Source organism: Notamacropus eugenii, chromosome 6 (assembly GCF_028372415.1).
Source record: "Notamacropus eugenii isolate mMacEug1 chromosome 6, mMacEug1.pri_v2, whole genome shotgun sequence".
Taxonomy (NCBI): domain Eukaryota; kingdom Metazoa; phylum Chordata; class Mammalia; order Diprotodontia; family Macropodidae; genus Notamacropus; species Notamacropus eugenii.
In genome coordinates this window covers 148,798,447-148,811,906 of record NC_092877.1, presented here as the reverse complement: position 1 = coordinate 148,811,906, position 13,460 = coordinate 148,798,447, and the positions used below count along the sequence as shown (strand labels likewise).

The 13,460-nt window shown below is 38.5% G+C and overlaps 1 protein-coding gene across 6 annotated transcripts in view; it reads left to right on the top strand.

Annotated features, from left to right (window-relative positions):
- SH3D19 (SH3 domain containing 19) overlaps positions 1–13,460 on the top strand; it is a 209,560-nt gene that overhangs the window by 117,181 nt on the left and 78,919 nt on the right. For 4 of the 6 annotated variants that reach the window (XM_072621235.1, XM_072621234.1, XM_072621237.1 and 1 more), the window contains exons 3-7: positions 5,302–5,342; positions 8,842–8,883; positions 10,162–10,204; positions 12,677–12,812; positions 13,248–13,449. In XM_072621235.1, the coding sequence (XP_072477336.1) occupies positions 5,302–5,342; positions 8,842–8,883; positions 10,162–10,204; positions 12,677–12,812; positions 13,248–13,449 (464 nt within the window). The remainder of the gene's footprint in view (positions 1–5,301; positions 5,343–8,841; positions 8,884–10,161; positions 10,205–12,676; positions 12,813–13,247; positions 13,450–13,460) is intronic. The other 2 variants (XM_072621236.1, XM_072621239.1) reach the window with 1 other exon arrangement.

The following is a 13,460-nucleotide window of genomic DNA, read 5'->3' as shown; positions in this document are numbered from 1 at the left end:
GAATTTTAGGAGGAGGAGAGAAGGCAGGAAATGGAATGTCCACATTTTAGTTTTTCCTGTAAATGGGAAGGAGAAAGGCATTTTAGGAACAGTCAACCTGGAAGATAAAATAGGACTACAAACTTTGATCCTGACTATCTGAGAGGATAGAAGAAGACTATGCCAACAGAGAAATGATGACATAACTTGCACTTGACTGTTTTGAGTGAGGAAGGGCTGTGCAGGTCACCACCCTCACTTCTCCTCCAGAGCCATATGAATCCAGTGACCAGATATTCATCAGGATGACTGGAGATGACCCAGGATGCGGCAATTGGTGTTAAGGTCACACAGCTAGTGAGTGTCAAGTGTCTGAGGTGAGATTTGAACTCAGGTCCTCCTGACTCCTGCACTGATGCTCTATCCACTGCACCACTTAGCTGCCCCCAGAGGATATGGCAATGTAATAGGCAAGCATTGAAAACGTGCCTGTTACAGACAAAAGCAGAGGCAACAAAGTACAACTAAGGCCTAGTTTCTTGCATGTTTACTTGAAGGAAGCAGTATAGTATGTTGGAAATGTGTGCTGGATTTGGTGTTAGACAATGTGGGTTCAAGTCCCAGCTCTGTTAATTACTAACTGTGTCACTCTGGGCAAGACATCTAACCTTTGGGTCTCTGTTTTCTCATCTGTAAAATGAAGATTTTATATTAGCTGGCCCAATATAGAAAATGGTCTCTTCCAGCTTCTAAAGCTGGAATCTTTATAGAGCTTAGAAAGCACATCACTGTTGTGCTTTTGCAGGTGTTTTGCTGATATGGGGGGGGGGGTGATGAGTGTGGTACGTTGCATGTAATGTCAGACTTTAAAAAATTATACTTTTAATGTATGAAATAAAACACATTTTCATAACAGTAGAATTTTTTAAAAAGATGATTACACATGAAACTGAAAATCTCTTAAGTACTTTTTAAAAGAAATAAAGCCTTTCTAAATAAAGCCTGGGGCACCTAAGTGGAATAATAAATAGAATGATGGACCTGGAATCAGGAAGACCTGAGTTCAAATGTGACCTCAGACACTTACTAGCTATGTGACCCTGGGCAAGTCACTTCAGCCTCTGTTTGTGTCAGTCCACTCATCTGTAAAATGAGCTAGAGAAGGAAATGGCAAACCACACCAGTATCTTTTCCAAGAAAACCCCAAATGGGAGCACCCAAAGAGTTGTACACAACTGAAAACAACTGAACAATAAAAAATAAAGCCATATGCTCTTTCTAAGAAACCCATGGCACAGAAAAGAAGCCTAGTTCTTCACTAGCAACCTGGGAATGATAAAACTGGGGACTAGATGGTGGGCAATGTAAAATGGAGCCCTGAAGGCAATATTTGTGAGCCAAGACCTGGGCTTTCTAGAAACTAAAGGAGTGGCATTGTGTGATGCTACAGAATCACTGAGTCTAGCTCTGGTATTAATAACAACTTCCAGTGGAAATAACCCCAGATCCCAACTCAGGACCACAATCTCAGAAATTAACACACTTTGGGGAAAGCAACCCCATTCTTTATTCAACAAATCTCCATTTTGATCCCTGTATCCTCATTATCAAAAACAGTACGCTCCCTGAACTTGTCTGACAAATCTTTGTTAAATTGGACTAGGTTGGTTGGCCTGGGTCACTCCAAAAACCTGAAAAGAACCCAGAAGTGTGTAGACGTTCTCATCTATTGCTTCTTAGGGTAGGTTTTTGTTTTCTTGTTTTTTTAATCTAGCAAAGATCTCAAATATAGAGATTTTTCTCTTTTTTGACGAGCACAAAGGAAATTATTGCCTGTTGTACTAGCAGAGTTATGCTTGATTATTTATCTCTCATTTATTTAAGAAAAAAGTTTTGTCACCTTTTTTTCTTAAGAAGTATCAGTCACTGCATATAATAGGTTCTCCAAGAAATCTGGGTTGTTGCTTTTTTTTTTTTTTTTTAACAATGCTATTGAAAACAGTTGTGATTTCAGATTAAGGTTCTTGCTTCATGATATGTGAGACTTCCTGCTGCCTAAATCTCCTGCAGATTTAGAATATTTGGTTGAAGAAATTATCCAGCCTTCAAATGAATGTTGTTGGAGGATATCTTCCTGAGTTTTTCACCTAAGAAGCAGCACGCAGGATTTGTGCAGATTAACCTGAACATAAGCCAGTAAAAATTCAGCCCTCCTGAAGATGCTGATGAATTGGCAGATAATGAGTTCTGTTTGGCCTTATGCATGTCAACAAATTTTCAGGATTGTATTTTTTACTAAAATATTGCTGAAAACTATCCACCAAGCTGTTTGAGAGAAAATAAAATACAAACTGTATAAACTTGCAATTTAAAAAAAACAACAACTTCCAAGCACATTAGGCTAGGGGACAGTGGGAATGGGAAAGGACAGTATTTTTAAACACAAATTTCAGAAAATAATGCTTAAGGCTCTTTAACTATGGAATCGTAGGCCTAGAGTAGGAAGGGACATGAGGCCGTCTAATCCAACTCCTTCATTTTATAAATTAAATTAAAAATAAGATAAATTTTTTTAAAATGAGGAAACTGAGGCCCAAGGGAATTAAATGGCTTGTTCGAAGTCACACAGATAGTAAGCATCATCAACAGTAGGATGTGAAACCTGATTTTCCCAGCTTCTAGCAAGGGCATTTTCAATTGTACCATAGTCAGATTGACTCTTGAGTCAATCTATGTTTTGATCAAGTATAAGAGGACAGACATCTGAATGCCAAATATGAAAGCAATACAGTGGTAATAAAGAGCCCTTAAAAATATGTAGTCTCTGCCTAATTTTTCATATTTTCCTGATTCACTGATAGCAATCGCTATTCAATTCAACAAGCATTAAATTAAGTGCCCAGGCACTGTGCTGGATGCTGGAGATACAAAGGCAAAAGAGACTTACTGGAAATGCAAATAATTTTAAGGCCAAGTTTTGCAATACTGAAGATGTACTACCACCATGTTTTCTAATTTCCGCAGAGCTTTTTAGTTCAAATTCAGTCTTTTATATGTTTCCTTTCTATTTTATAGACAGGACAAGGAAGGTGGCTAAAGGCTTCTTAAAATGAGAGAATTCTGAAGTTGTCATCTAGACCTCTTTGAAATTTCATCTTTGAAATATCCACCTAGTGGTCCTAATTGTATTCGCATAGGTCATACAGGACTCTCTCTGCCACATGAAAATCCTTGAAATGTTTAAAGACTGTGGCCATATACTCCTTGAGCCTTCTCTAGGCTCTTGGTTCCTTCATTTACTTTTACTTTACATGATTTCTAATTCTACACCATTCTGATTGCCAATGGAGATGTTGCAGTTTGTCAATGCCCTTCATAAACTGTAGAGTCCGATATAATTTGGGACAACTGAAATGAATCAGGTAGAAGCGTTAAAATCTATGCATTAGGCGTGAGGGAAGGAGACCAAGTGGAATACTTCACTTTATGTCCCACTGGTGTTTCATTAACCACAAATTTATGGTTTCAGAGACAGCATGATTTGTCTTTATAAAGAGAACAGCTGTGAATTTTGGCAAAAGCTATGTTACAGTGGTCTATAATGTCAGGTAAAGCTATCAGTGAAAGGAATCTAGAGAAGAAACAAATAGCTCTGTGTGGTACAATGGAAAGAATTCTCTATCTATAGCTAACAGGAAATAGGTTCATATCCTACCTCTAACATTTATTACCTATGTGACTTTGGACAAGTCACTTATCTACCTGTATCTCCAGTTTTCTTCTCTGTAAAATGAGAGTTATGGTCAGGTGGCCTCTGAGGTCACTTTTAGGTCTAGATTTATAATCTTACATAGAATAAAAGCTCTTGGAGCAAAAGGGGTGCAAGGAAATTAGGAAATGATGCAACTGAGGAACGATACTTCTCCCTCAAGGGAGATATCATCCTCAAGGCCTTGCAGAACCTCAACTTGGCTTCATATCCATAGCACAGAAGGACATGGCTGCCCCACTTGGTTTTATCCTGATGGAAGCCCCTCAGTAGGTAAGCCACACAGAGGGTTTTAGTCTCCCATCTTATTTGTTCCTCTGTGAATTTTTTGTTTCTTAAATTTCTTGGGCCCTCCAGACTCTATGAAATACAAATTAATCTGTGATCTGATGGATGTGGACTTCACTCCAGGGATGCAGATTGCAGCCCATTCTGTGTGTCTTTTGACACCTGGCTTTCCATAAGCTTGTCACCCTCAATGGGTTGTAGGGCCTCACTCAGTTTCTCTTGAGATCATGAGAATACTAGTGAGCACTCAGGCTCCATTGGTTAGTCCTTATTCTCATTTTACAACTCATCCATTGTCTTTTTTGATCATATGACAAATCAATCAACTGTTTGTTAAAATTATTAAGAGTACTAAGACAAAGATAAAATGGTGCCCAACCTCAAGAAGTTTATCTTCTTTAGGGAGAGATGACATAAACATATGTAAATAGACACAAAATAAGCATACGTAACATACATGCAGGGTTATTTTGGAGGGAAAGAAACTAGCAGTTGGTAGGACCAGGTAAGAACTCATGTAAGAGGGAGTGTTTGAACTGAGCTTTGAAGGTCACTTGGGCTTCCAAGAGACAGAGGTGAGGAGGGAGAGGGCATCGTAGGCATAACTTGATGGCTTTTGCCAGTTTATAAAGGCAGGAGATAGAATGTCATGTATGAGATCTGTAAGGCCAGTTTGCTGGAACTGAAGAATGCATGAAGGAAAGCAGCATATAATACTGGCTGGAAAGGTGGGCTGAAGTCAATGTGTGAGGGCTTGAAATACAAACCTGATGGATGGTGAGAAGAAGCAATGCTGTGGTCAGAACTTGCTTTAGGAATTTCACTTTGGCGGTTGGATGGGGGATGAATTGGAAACAAGACTTTCTTTTGCTCTGGATTATCAGCAGTTCCTGATTTGTTATGTATTGGAGCCTTTTCATATCCATCATTCTCCTCTCCAATGCCTCTGTGTGATTTTTAATCCTTCATAGACAGTGGTGTCGTATGACTTGGGACCATCTAATAACACTAATAGCACGTAGTAATTAAAAAGATGGCTGTTTGGATGTCATCTGAGATAGATGTGAGTTATTGCTGTCATTGCTAGATAAATGTGAATTATTGTATTGTATTATTATCATCATTATTATAATTATTTGCAGGTAACTTACCTATGTCTGAGGTAGTGCTGAAAACTGCAGATGAATTTGACAGAATAAAATGAATTGTTTTTTGTCAAAGGGGACTACTAACATGCTTACGTCAATGTTTTCTTTTTCTTCCAGTCAAGGACCCTTGTCATCCATCAGAGCCGTAATCAAGAGAAGTAAGTTTGTTTTATTTTCCCCCTCTGTGTTTTGTACTGTTCTAATTTCAGATGATAACTTAGATTTCCAAAAAGTGTTTCTGTTTCACAAGTGACCCAGCTGAGAAATATAAAGAAAAATAAACCACCAGACAACAATAGTGGTGCTTCCTTTTCTTTGTTTTTGGCTTTCTCTTCTTTAGGAATCAGTTCTTTGGAACAAGAATATTCTCTTACTTGAACTCATAGTGTTAAGTTAGGGTCGTTTTGTTTTTTTTTTTTTATTAGATTCTAGGGTATTGATCTACCATGTGGGACAGTGGGTACAGAGCTGACTGGGAAGTGAAGGACTAAGGTCTGAATGCTCTTTGTGACCTTGACCTTTTTGGGTCTTAAGTTTCCTCATCTGTAAAATGAGGTGATGGGACTGGCTGGATTCCAAGACCTTCTAACTCTAAGTCCTTGATTCTACTTAATTCACTAATTAATAATAACTAACATTTATATAGTATTTACTATGCAAAACACTGAACTGAGTGCTTTATAAATGTTATCTTATTTGATCCTCATAATAATTTTAAGAGGTAAATGCTATTATTATCCCCATTTTAAAGATGAGGAAACTGAGGCAAACAGATTATGTGACTTTCCCAGGCTCACACAGATAGGAAGTATCTGAGGCTGGATTTGAATTCACGTCCTCCAGACTCAAGGTCTGCACCACCTCACTGCATCAGAAGGGGGTGTGTGTGTTTGTGTTTCTATGTGTGTGTACCATTTCTCTCTGCTTCTACGCTATGCTGTCATTCTGTATATGGAGAAGATATAGACTGATGACATTTTGGTGATTATTGTTAAAATATCCCACCTTATCCTTTGGCCCATTGTGGTTATCTGTGTACATGCTTCTTTGGGAGTTATCGTGATGCAGTGGAAGTGTCATAGGATATGGAGTTAGGAAGCTGGGTTTGGATCCCAGCTTGGAAACTTATTACCAGGGTGTGCTGTTGGGCGAATCACTTGCCTTCAGATCCTCATATCCAGAATGAGGAAGCTGGAACAGATGAATTCTAATGTCTCTTCAGCTCCACATCTATGACTGTATGATTTTTTGATGCTGCATTTGTAGCTGCATACAGATGCTTATTTTTGCACTGAGATCATAAAAGAGGGCAATATGGTGTAATTGAAAGAAAAGTGAATTTAGAATCAGAATACCTAGATTTAAGTTTCAGCTCTTCTATTTGCTAAATCTGTGAACTCAGCTAAAACTTTGCAGATGAGTAGGTGGTGTAGTGGATAGAGTGCGGAACTTGGAGTCAGGAAGTCATGAATTCAAATCCTGCTTCAGATACTAGCTCTGTGACTCTGGGCACTTCCTTAGCTTATCTCTGCCTCAGTTTTCTCATCTGTAAAATGGATATCACAATATCACCTACCTCCCAGATTTGTTGTGAAAATCAAATGACATACATGTAAAGCACTTTGCAAACTCAAAAGCACTATTCAGATGCTAGCTAATATTAAATCGCTTGCCTGGGTCTAATTTTCCTCATCTGTAAGATGAAGAAGTTATACTAGACAGCTTCAGAAACCCCTTCTAGCTTTAAGTCTTTGATCCTGTGATCCTATAAATTACATTTGACAACAGCAAAGAGTTTTACATAGCATTTAAAAGCATTAATTAAAGGTGGTAGAAATTCACGAACATAATTCCAAAGGAAGAGGAGAAAGTCTTATTGGGAGGACTTCTTAAAGGCATTGGAACTGAGATTTTTAATTCAGCAAAACAACCAATACTTATTAAGTAGTTACCATGAATAAGATGCCAAGCTGAGACTTAGAGAAAGAAAAGAAAGATTAATGAGTTTGTGAATGGAAGGAGCTCTTGGTATGGGAACTATCTCCTTTAAATGTAGCTCTGGAACCTATCCATGACTTAGTAAGTCAAGTCTTAGAAAGTCCTAGAGTTACAAGATATACACAGAAGTTAACTGACTTGCCCAGGATCACACAGCAAATAAATGCCTGAGACTGAATTTGAACTCAGGTCTTCCTGACTCTGAGTCCAATGCTTTAAACATTGCAGTAGGTCCAGGGGAAAGAGCATACTTCCTGTGTTACCTCTCATAAGTCTATCTCTCTAATCTCCGGTTTATTCATCTGTAGGGTCTGTTCCAGCTCTAACCTAAATCCTGCTCTAAATCCTACAAGAAGCAGGTTCGTTATCTAGTCATCCTACATGGCATTTCTAGCCACAGGCAAAAGGACAGAGACAGAAAAGAGATTCCTGGAATACACTTAGATTTATTCCATTTAAACTGGCCCACTGGCCATTCCCAAACTTCTCATTTATTTGCATAAGTCAAAAAACTATTCTTCCTACCTGGTTGGAATTCATTATCTCTTATCCCTGTCTCTTAGAATTCTTATCTTCCTTCCATCAGCTCAGGCTTCACCTCTTCCAAGAATGTTTTCTTTCCTATGCCCCATTTCATAGTGGTCTCTTCTTTTTCACCTCACCTTCTATTTATTTTCTGGCTTCTCTGAGTTCCTCTTGTATGGAACCCTCCCCACGCAAGTCAAGGACTGCTTTTGGTTTTCTCTACCCAGCACCTAGCACAATGCCTTGCTCATGGTAGACACCATCAATGTTTGTTGAGATGGGTTAAAATCCCTCTTACTGGCTTTGGCCCTTCATTTTAGCCAATGGAGATCTTTGACTTTTCTCACAGGGTTGTAAAGACAATGCTTCCTGAAACTCAGAGTTTTCTAGGAATGTGAAGTATTGTTATCATTATTATTAAACAAAGGATTGTGATAAACTTCTGTATGCAAAGCACACCATGCCTACAGGTAACTAATAACTATTAACTATTAGCCCTCTATAGAGATTGAGATAGAAATAGAGACTGAGAAGGGTAGCTAGAAGATTCATCTTCCTGAGTTCAAAACTTGACTTGACCGTAGGCAAGTCACTTAACCCTGTTTGCCTCAGTTTTTTCATTTGTAAAATGAACTGGAGAAGGAAATGGCAAACCATTCCAATATCTTTGCCACAAAACCCCAAATGAGGTCATGAACAGTTGGCCACAGCTGAAATGACTGAACAACAATAACATATTTCATATTTGTGTATTTAAACATAGAATTTTAGAGGCAGAGCTTAAGGCACTTCAGAGACCAGCTGGTCTAGCACCTGTATTTAAAGGTGAAGATACATCAGATGCCCATGGAATGTAAGTGACTTATCAAGGTCACATGGCTAAGAAGTATCGGAGACAGGATTTGAACCCAGGATCTCTGACTCTAAAGTCCATGCAGATATATTCCTAGGATTCTTTCTATGATAATTCAGCAGACCCTTGGAACCTTGGTTAACTTTTCTCCTCTTTGTGAGAACAAACATTGGTTAAAAATCATAGGTGCGCATGGTGCTAATTCTTTTCAGAGCATAGGCAGCCAGGTTCCCTCTTTTTCTCCCTTTCTTCTTCTGTAACCCCTTCTTTTTTTCCCTTAGCACTCATGAATAGTGCACAGAAAAAAATGCCCCGTGGAAGAGGTATGTCTACAATGATAACGTGGTGTCTTTTTAAAGTGTTATTTGTACCTGGTGCCTGTGGAGAGATGATTGTGGCCCACTTGGGGTGAGCTTTTCTATTAACAGAATTCCATTGTGAATCAGGTTTCCTATTGAAAGAGTCAGCCTCACTCTACACTTTCAAAAAATATAAGTAAATGAACCCTGAAACTGGTCTAGCTCTTCAGCAGTGGGAAACAATCAAACCAATTCAAATTGTGAATCTGAGAGAGCCTCTGGATTGGAGGATTGAGAATTGGCGTTTTCAAATATTCACAGTACATACCGCCAACCAGCCATGAATTTAGCTCTCTTTCCCCCTGCTCCCTGGGCAGATTCTGGCCCAAGACCTAATTACCTTTGCTGCCACACTGACTGTCCCAAGGCATACTCTCCTTATTTAGAGAGAGATTTGCTGGAGACAATCAGAAGCTCCTAAGTGATTTTCAAAATGGGAAAGAGTAAACCCTTAATGAGGTTCTTTCAGGGTATTATGGGAAGAATTGAAAAAGAGAGCACTTTGGAGAGAAATGTGAGCAGGTCTTAGAAGTATTTGGGATGGGATGCAAATTCCTCTTTGTTCATGAGGTTTTATTATTGGGATGGTACAGTATTTGTGGATTTTCCCACCTATGAAAACTTACAGAGTGTATGCCCCAATCAAGATGAACTTCATGTGACAAATTTAAAATGGTATCATTAAGAATAGGTTTGATTTAGCCCCCCCAAATGAAGAGTTAGGCCATGTTGTCATCTTCTGAGTTTGAGATTTTAGGGTAGGGGGGAGAGGGAGGATGTAAATAGTTGAGAGTTTACATTAAGCGGTACTTGCTGAATATGTAAAAATGTCTTAATTACACATTTAGCAAACTGATTTGAATCATTTTAAGTTTAATCATTTACTTTTTTAACCACCTCATTTTAAAATAATAATAATTGTAAGGCTTTGAAATTTCAGAGAGTGAGTAAATACCAACTCATTGATTTATCGCACTTAATCTGTTTATAGTGGAGTTGTAAAGGAATTCTTAAAATTTATTCTTTCTTATTCAGTCCAAAAAATGAAGAATATTACCTTTATCTGATCATCATAAAAATTACTTTGCTTCATTTTTGCATTTAAAAATTATACATTTTTTAACATTAGGAGCAAACTAATCATTATTCTTTCAGTGGTTCACTCAATGATGATTCAAAGATTTATGGAATATAATTTTCCTGACTATATTATAAATTGTGTCATTTTTTCTTCCTCCATAGCTTCTAGGACTTCTGTTCATGGTGATCCACATCGAGACAGGAGGTACATAAAAATTGTATATCCTTTGAGAATTATGTATAGTATTTATTATATATTTTAAAAAATAAAGTGTGAATTGGAAATCCATGTTTTCATATTTGACCCCTCTTTGTGTTGTGCTATACATGAAGAAAAGGTTTTTTGTTTTTTTGTATAAAAATTCAAAATGAATTTTAAAACTTTTTAAAATTATGTATCTTGTTAATAATTGAAATTAAAATTTTCATTTAGTTAGCGTTAGCATCTTTCTCAAGGAAGATATTACTGTATTAATTTATTCCATATTGAGTGCCCATTTTGTGCCAGACTCCGTAGTAGGCACCGTGATAAATACATGGTGCTTGCCCTCATGGAGGGCAAACAACCAGATCAGACATCACTGAGTTCAACCCCATGTTTTTCATGAAAGGAAACTGAGGCTCAGAGACACTTAAGTGACTTGCTTGGTATCATACAGCTAGTAAGTGGCTAAGGGAGAACCTGAGCCTGTGTCTTCCTGACTCCAAGTACTGGATGCTGTCCATTACGCAAAATTGGGAAGACAATGTTGATAATTTTACACGAATGAAAAGGGCCAAGAAAGACCTTAAAGCTGATGCATGGAAGAAAACTGATTAGGTGTAGTATTTAAGCTTTTTACAAGACTATTTTTGCACATGACAGTGACTCCCTACTTCACAAGGGTCATTCATCAGCCACACAACAAGGCTTTGCTAAGTATGTGCAATGATTGGGTTACAAAAAACCACAGCAGAGCCTGCTCTCAATGATGGTACATGCATGGATGCCTTTCCATGTTGCCTCATTTACATTCTTGTAATCATTTTGTATGTTGTTCATACATACTTTTGCCTCTGTTTTCTTCACTATTCATCATTTCGTATCAAACTCCCATCGTTTCTCCGAATTTTTCCCTTTCATCATTTTCTTCTGTCTTAGCCACATTTCATGGGACAGGTAGGTGGTACTATAGTGCAAAGAGCGCTGTGCCTGGAGTCAGGAATATCTGAGTTCAGATATGACCTTAGTTCAGGGCAAGTTGCATAACCTTGTTTGCCTCAGTTTCCTCATCTGTAAAATGAGCTGGAGAAGGAAATGGAAAACCACTCCAATATGTTTGCCGAGAAATGCCAAATCTTTGCCAAATGGAGTCACATGGTGTAGACATGACTGCAAAATTAAACCACACATTTCAAAGGACCACCTCAGCGTCCCTGGACCAGTGCTTTGCTTATAGCTGTGCTCAATAAACATTTGGTGAACTATTCTCTTGGCTCACAGACAAAGATCCTTTGAGTTTTCAGGCACTTCGGAATTCATCTGGTCCAACTCTGTCTTTAAGCAGTTGAGGAAACGGACCCAGAGAAGAATAAATGACTTACTCAGAGACACAAAGCTAGTTAATGTTAGAACAAAGATCTGAACCCTGGGTTTTGTACTCCCGATCCCATTTTTAAATTGAATTAAATTGTAGCTCTCTGGAGAGATTTTTTTTTTTTCTCAAAAAACACCTGAAGTGAATTGCTAAGTTAAGGTAACCCAGTATTAAATGTCAGGAAGAACCTGATCAATATTCTTAAAATTAAAATATCAATTTGATCAAAGGTCTGTTAAAAGTATTACAGAGCCTACAAGTTGTGTGTGTGTGTGTGTGTGTGTGTGTGTGTGTGTGTGTGTGTTTGCACTCACACTACTTTGAAAGACATTATCTGGTTAATTTGGTTAAATTTAATTCTACAAACATTTTTTAAGCCTATATTATGTGCCAAAATAAGCCAGTGGAAATCAGGCATTCTGGAAAGGCTCTCTGCTTTTCCAGAGCCTTTCCAGAAAACCAGTCCTTGCAACAGTCTGAGTGCTTTCTGAGGATCAATCTGGCCAGTTATGGTCACTAGGTGATGGATTCTTTGGCTCTTGCAGCAAAGAAAAATTTAATGTGATAGTTAGAGTCTTGTTCCCTTCCACTTTTGCAGTGATAGTGGAAAAGTATTGGAAAGGGGGTAGAGGGTGCTTTGAAACACTTTGTTAGATGGTATGTAAACATTAAAGGCAGTGTGGTGGTCTAGAGAGAAAACAGACCGTGGCTCCAGGACAATTGCAGTTACAATCCCACCTGTTACATGGCTGAAGGTTACCAGGTAACTGTGACATTTGAGCCTCAACTTGAGCCTTGCCAGTTAACTCCTTTTATGAAAAAACTAGCCTACCCCATACTAGGGGTACCAATGGACACTGGCTAATATTGGTCCTGTCGCAACATGATAACGACACCAGCCCATACTTTCCTACAGAGTGTGTCTTAATGCTGCTGAGGGAGACAGTCAGAGCTGGATGGGCCATTGGGTTGATCTAATATGCAATGCATTCATGATGTCTATCTTTCTTTGAGTGTAAAAGGCCTGATAACAATTCTATATATAACGATAAACTTCAGTTTCAAACCTGCAAAATCCTAACCTGGCTTTTGTGTACTAGGCGCCCTGAGATCACCATTGTGGCCGCTGAGCCCCTCCGACCAACTTCTTGGTTCCCAGGGGCCTCACCAGCATTAGGATTCCCACCTTCTCCTGCTGCAAGTCCGTGGAGAACAAGTGATCTTATCCCTTCTGAGGTCAGTTTGCATTTTTTTTTAAAAAACAATTTTTAAAAAATTAAACTGAGTGCTTTGACCAAACTGAAAGACCAAATCTGGTCCCAGAGAAGAGATGAAAAAAATATACCTCCCTCCCTTCTTTGCAGAGGAGGGGGACTATGGGCATGGAATACAGAATACACTATCAGAATTAGTAGTAAATGTATTGGTTAGTTTTTCTGAACTGTTCTTTATTTCCTTTTTTACTCTTTGCTACAAGGGGATAGCTTGCTGGGTATGGGATGGGGAAGGGATATATTTGAAAATAAAGATGTTATAAAAGCAAGTTATCACTTCTAAGTAAAGTTTTAAAAGTAAAGAGAAAGACTCAGTACTGATTGAGTTAAGGTTTGCCTGTAAATGTACAAGCATGAAGGGATTAAACTATTTTGAACTGAATTCTTTATTTCACAGCTTCCACCATCTTATGAGCAAGTGATAAAAGAAATCAACCAAGTCCAAGTCAGTACCAGGGGTAATAGTAATGCTCCCACGACGCCAAGGCAAACCATCACATCTGCAACTCAGACAGACTTTCCAGAGGAGATAGGCAACTCCCCGTCTGGAAGTAATGCAAATAAGCCACCTGACCCTGGAAAATCCAATCCCACTCTAGGTAAGGAGTTA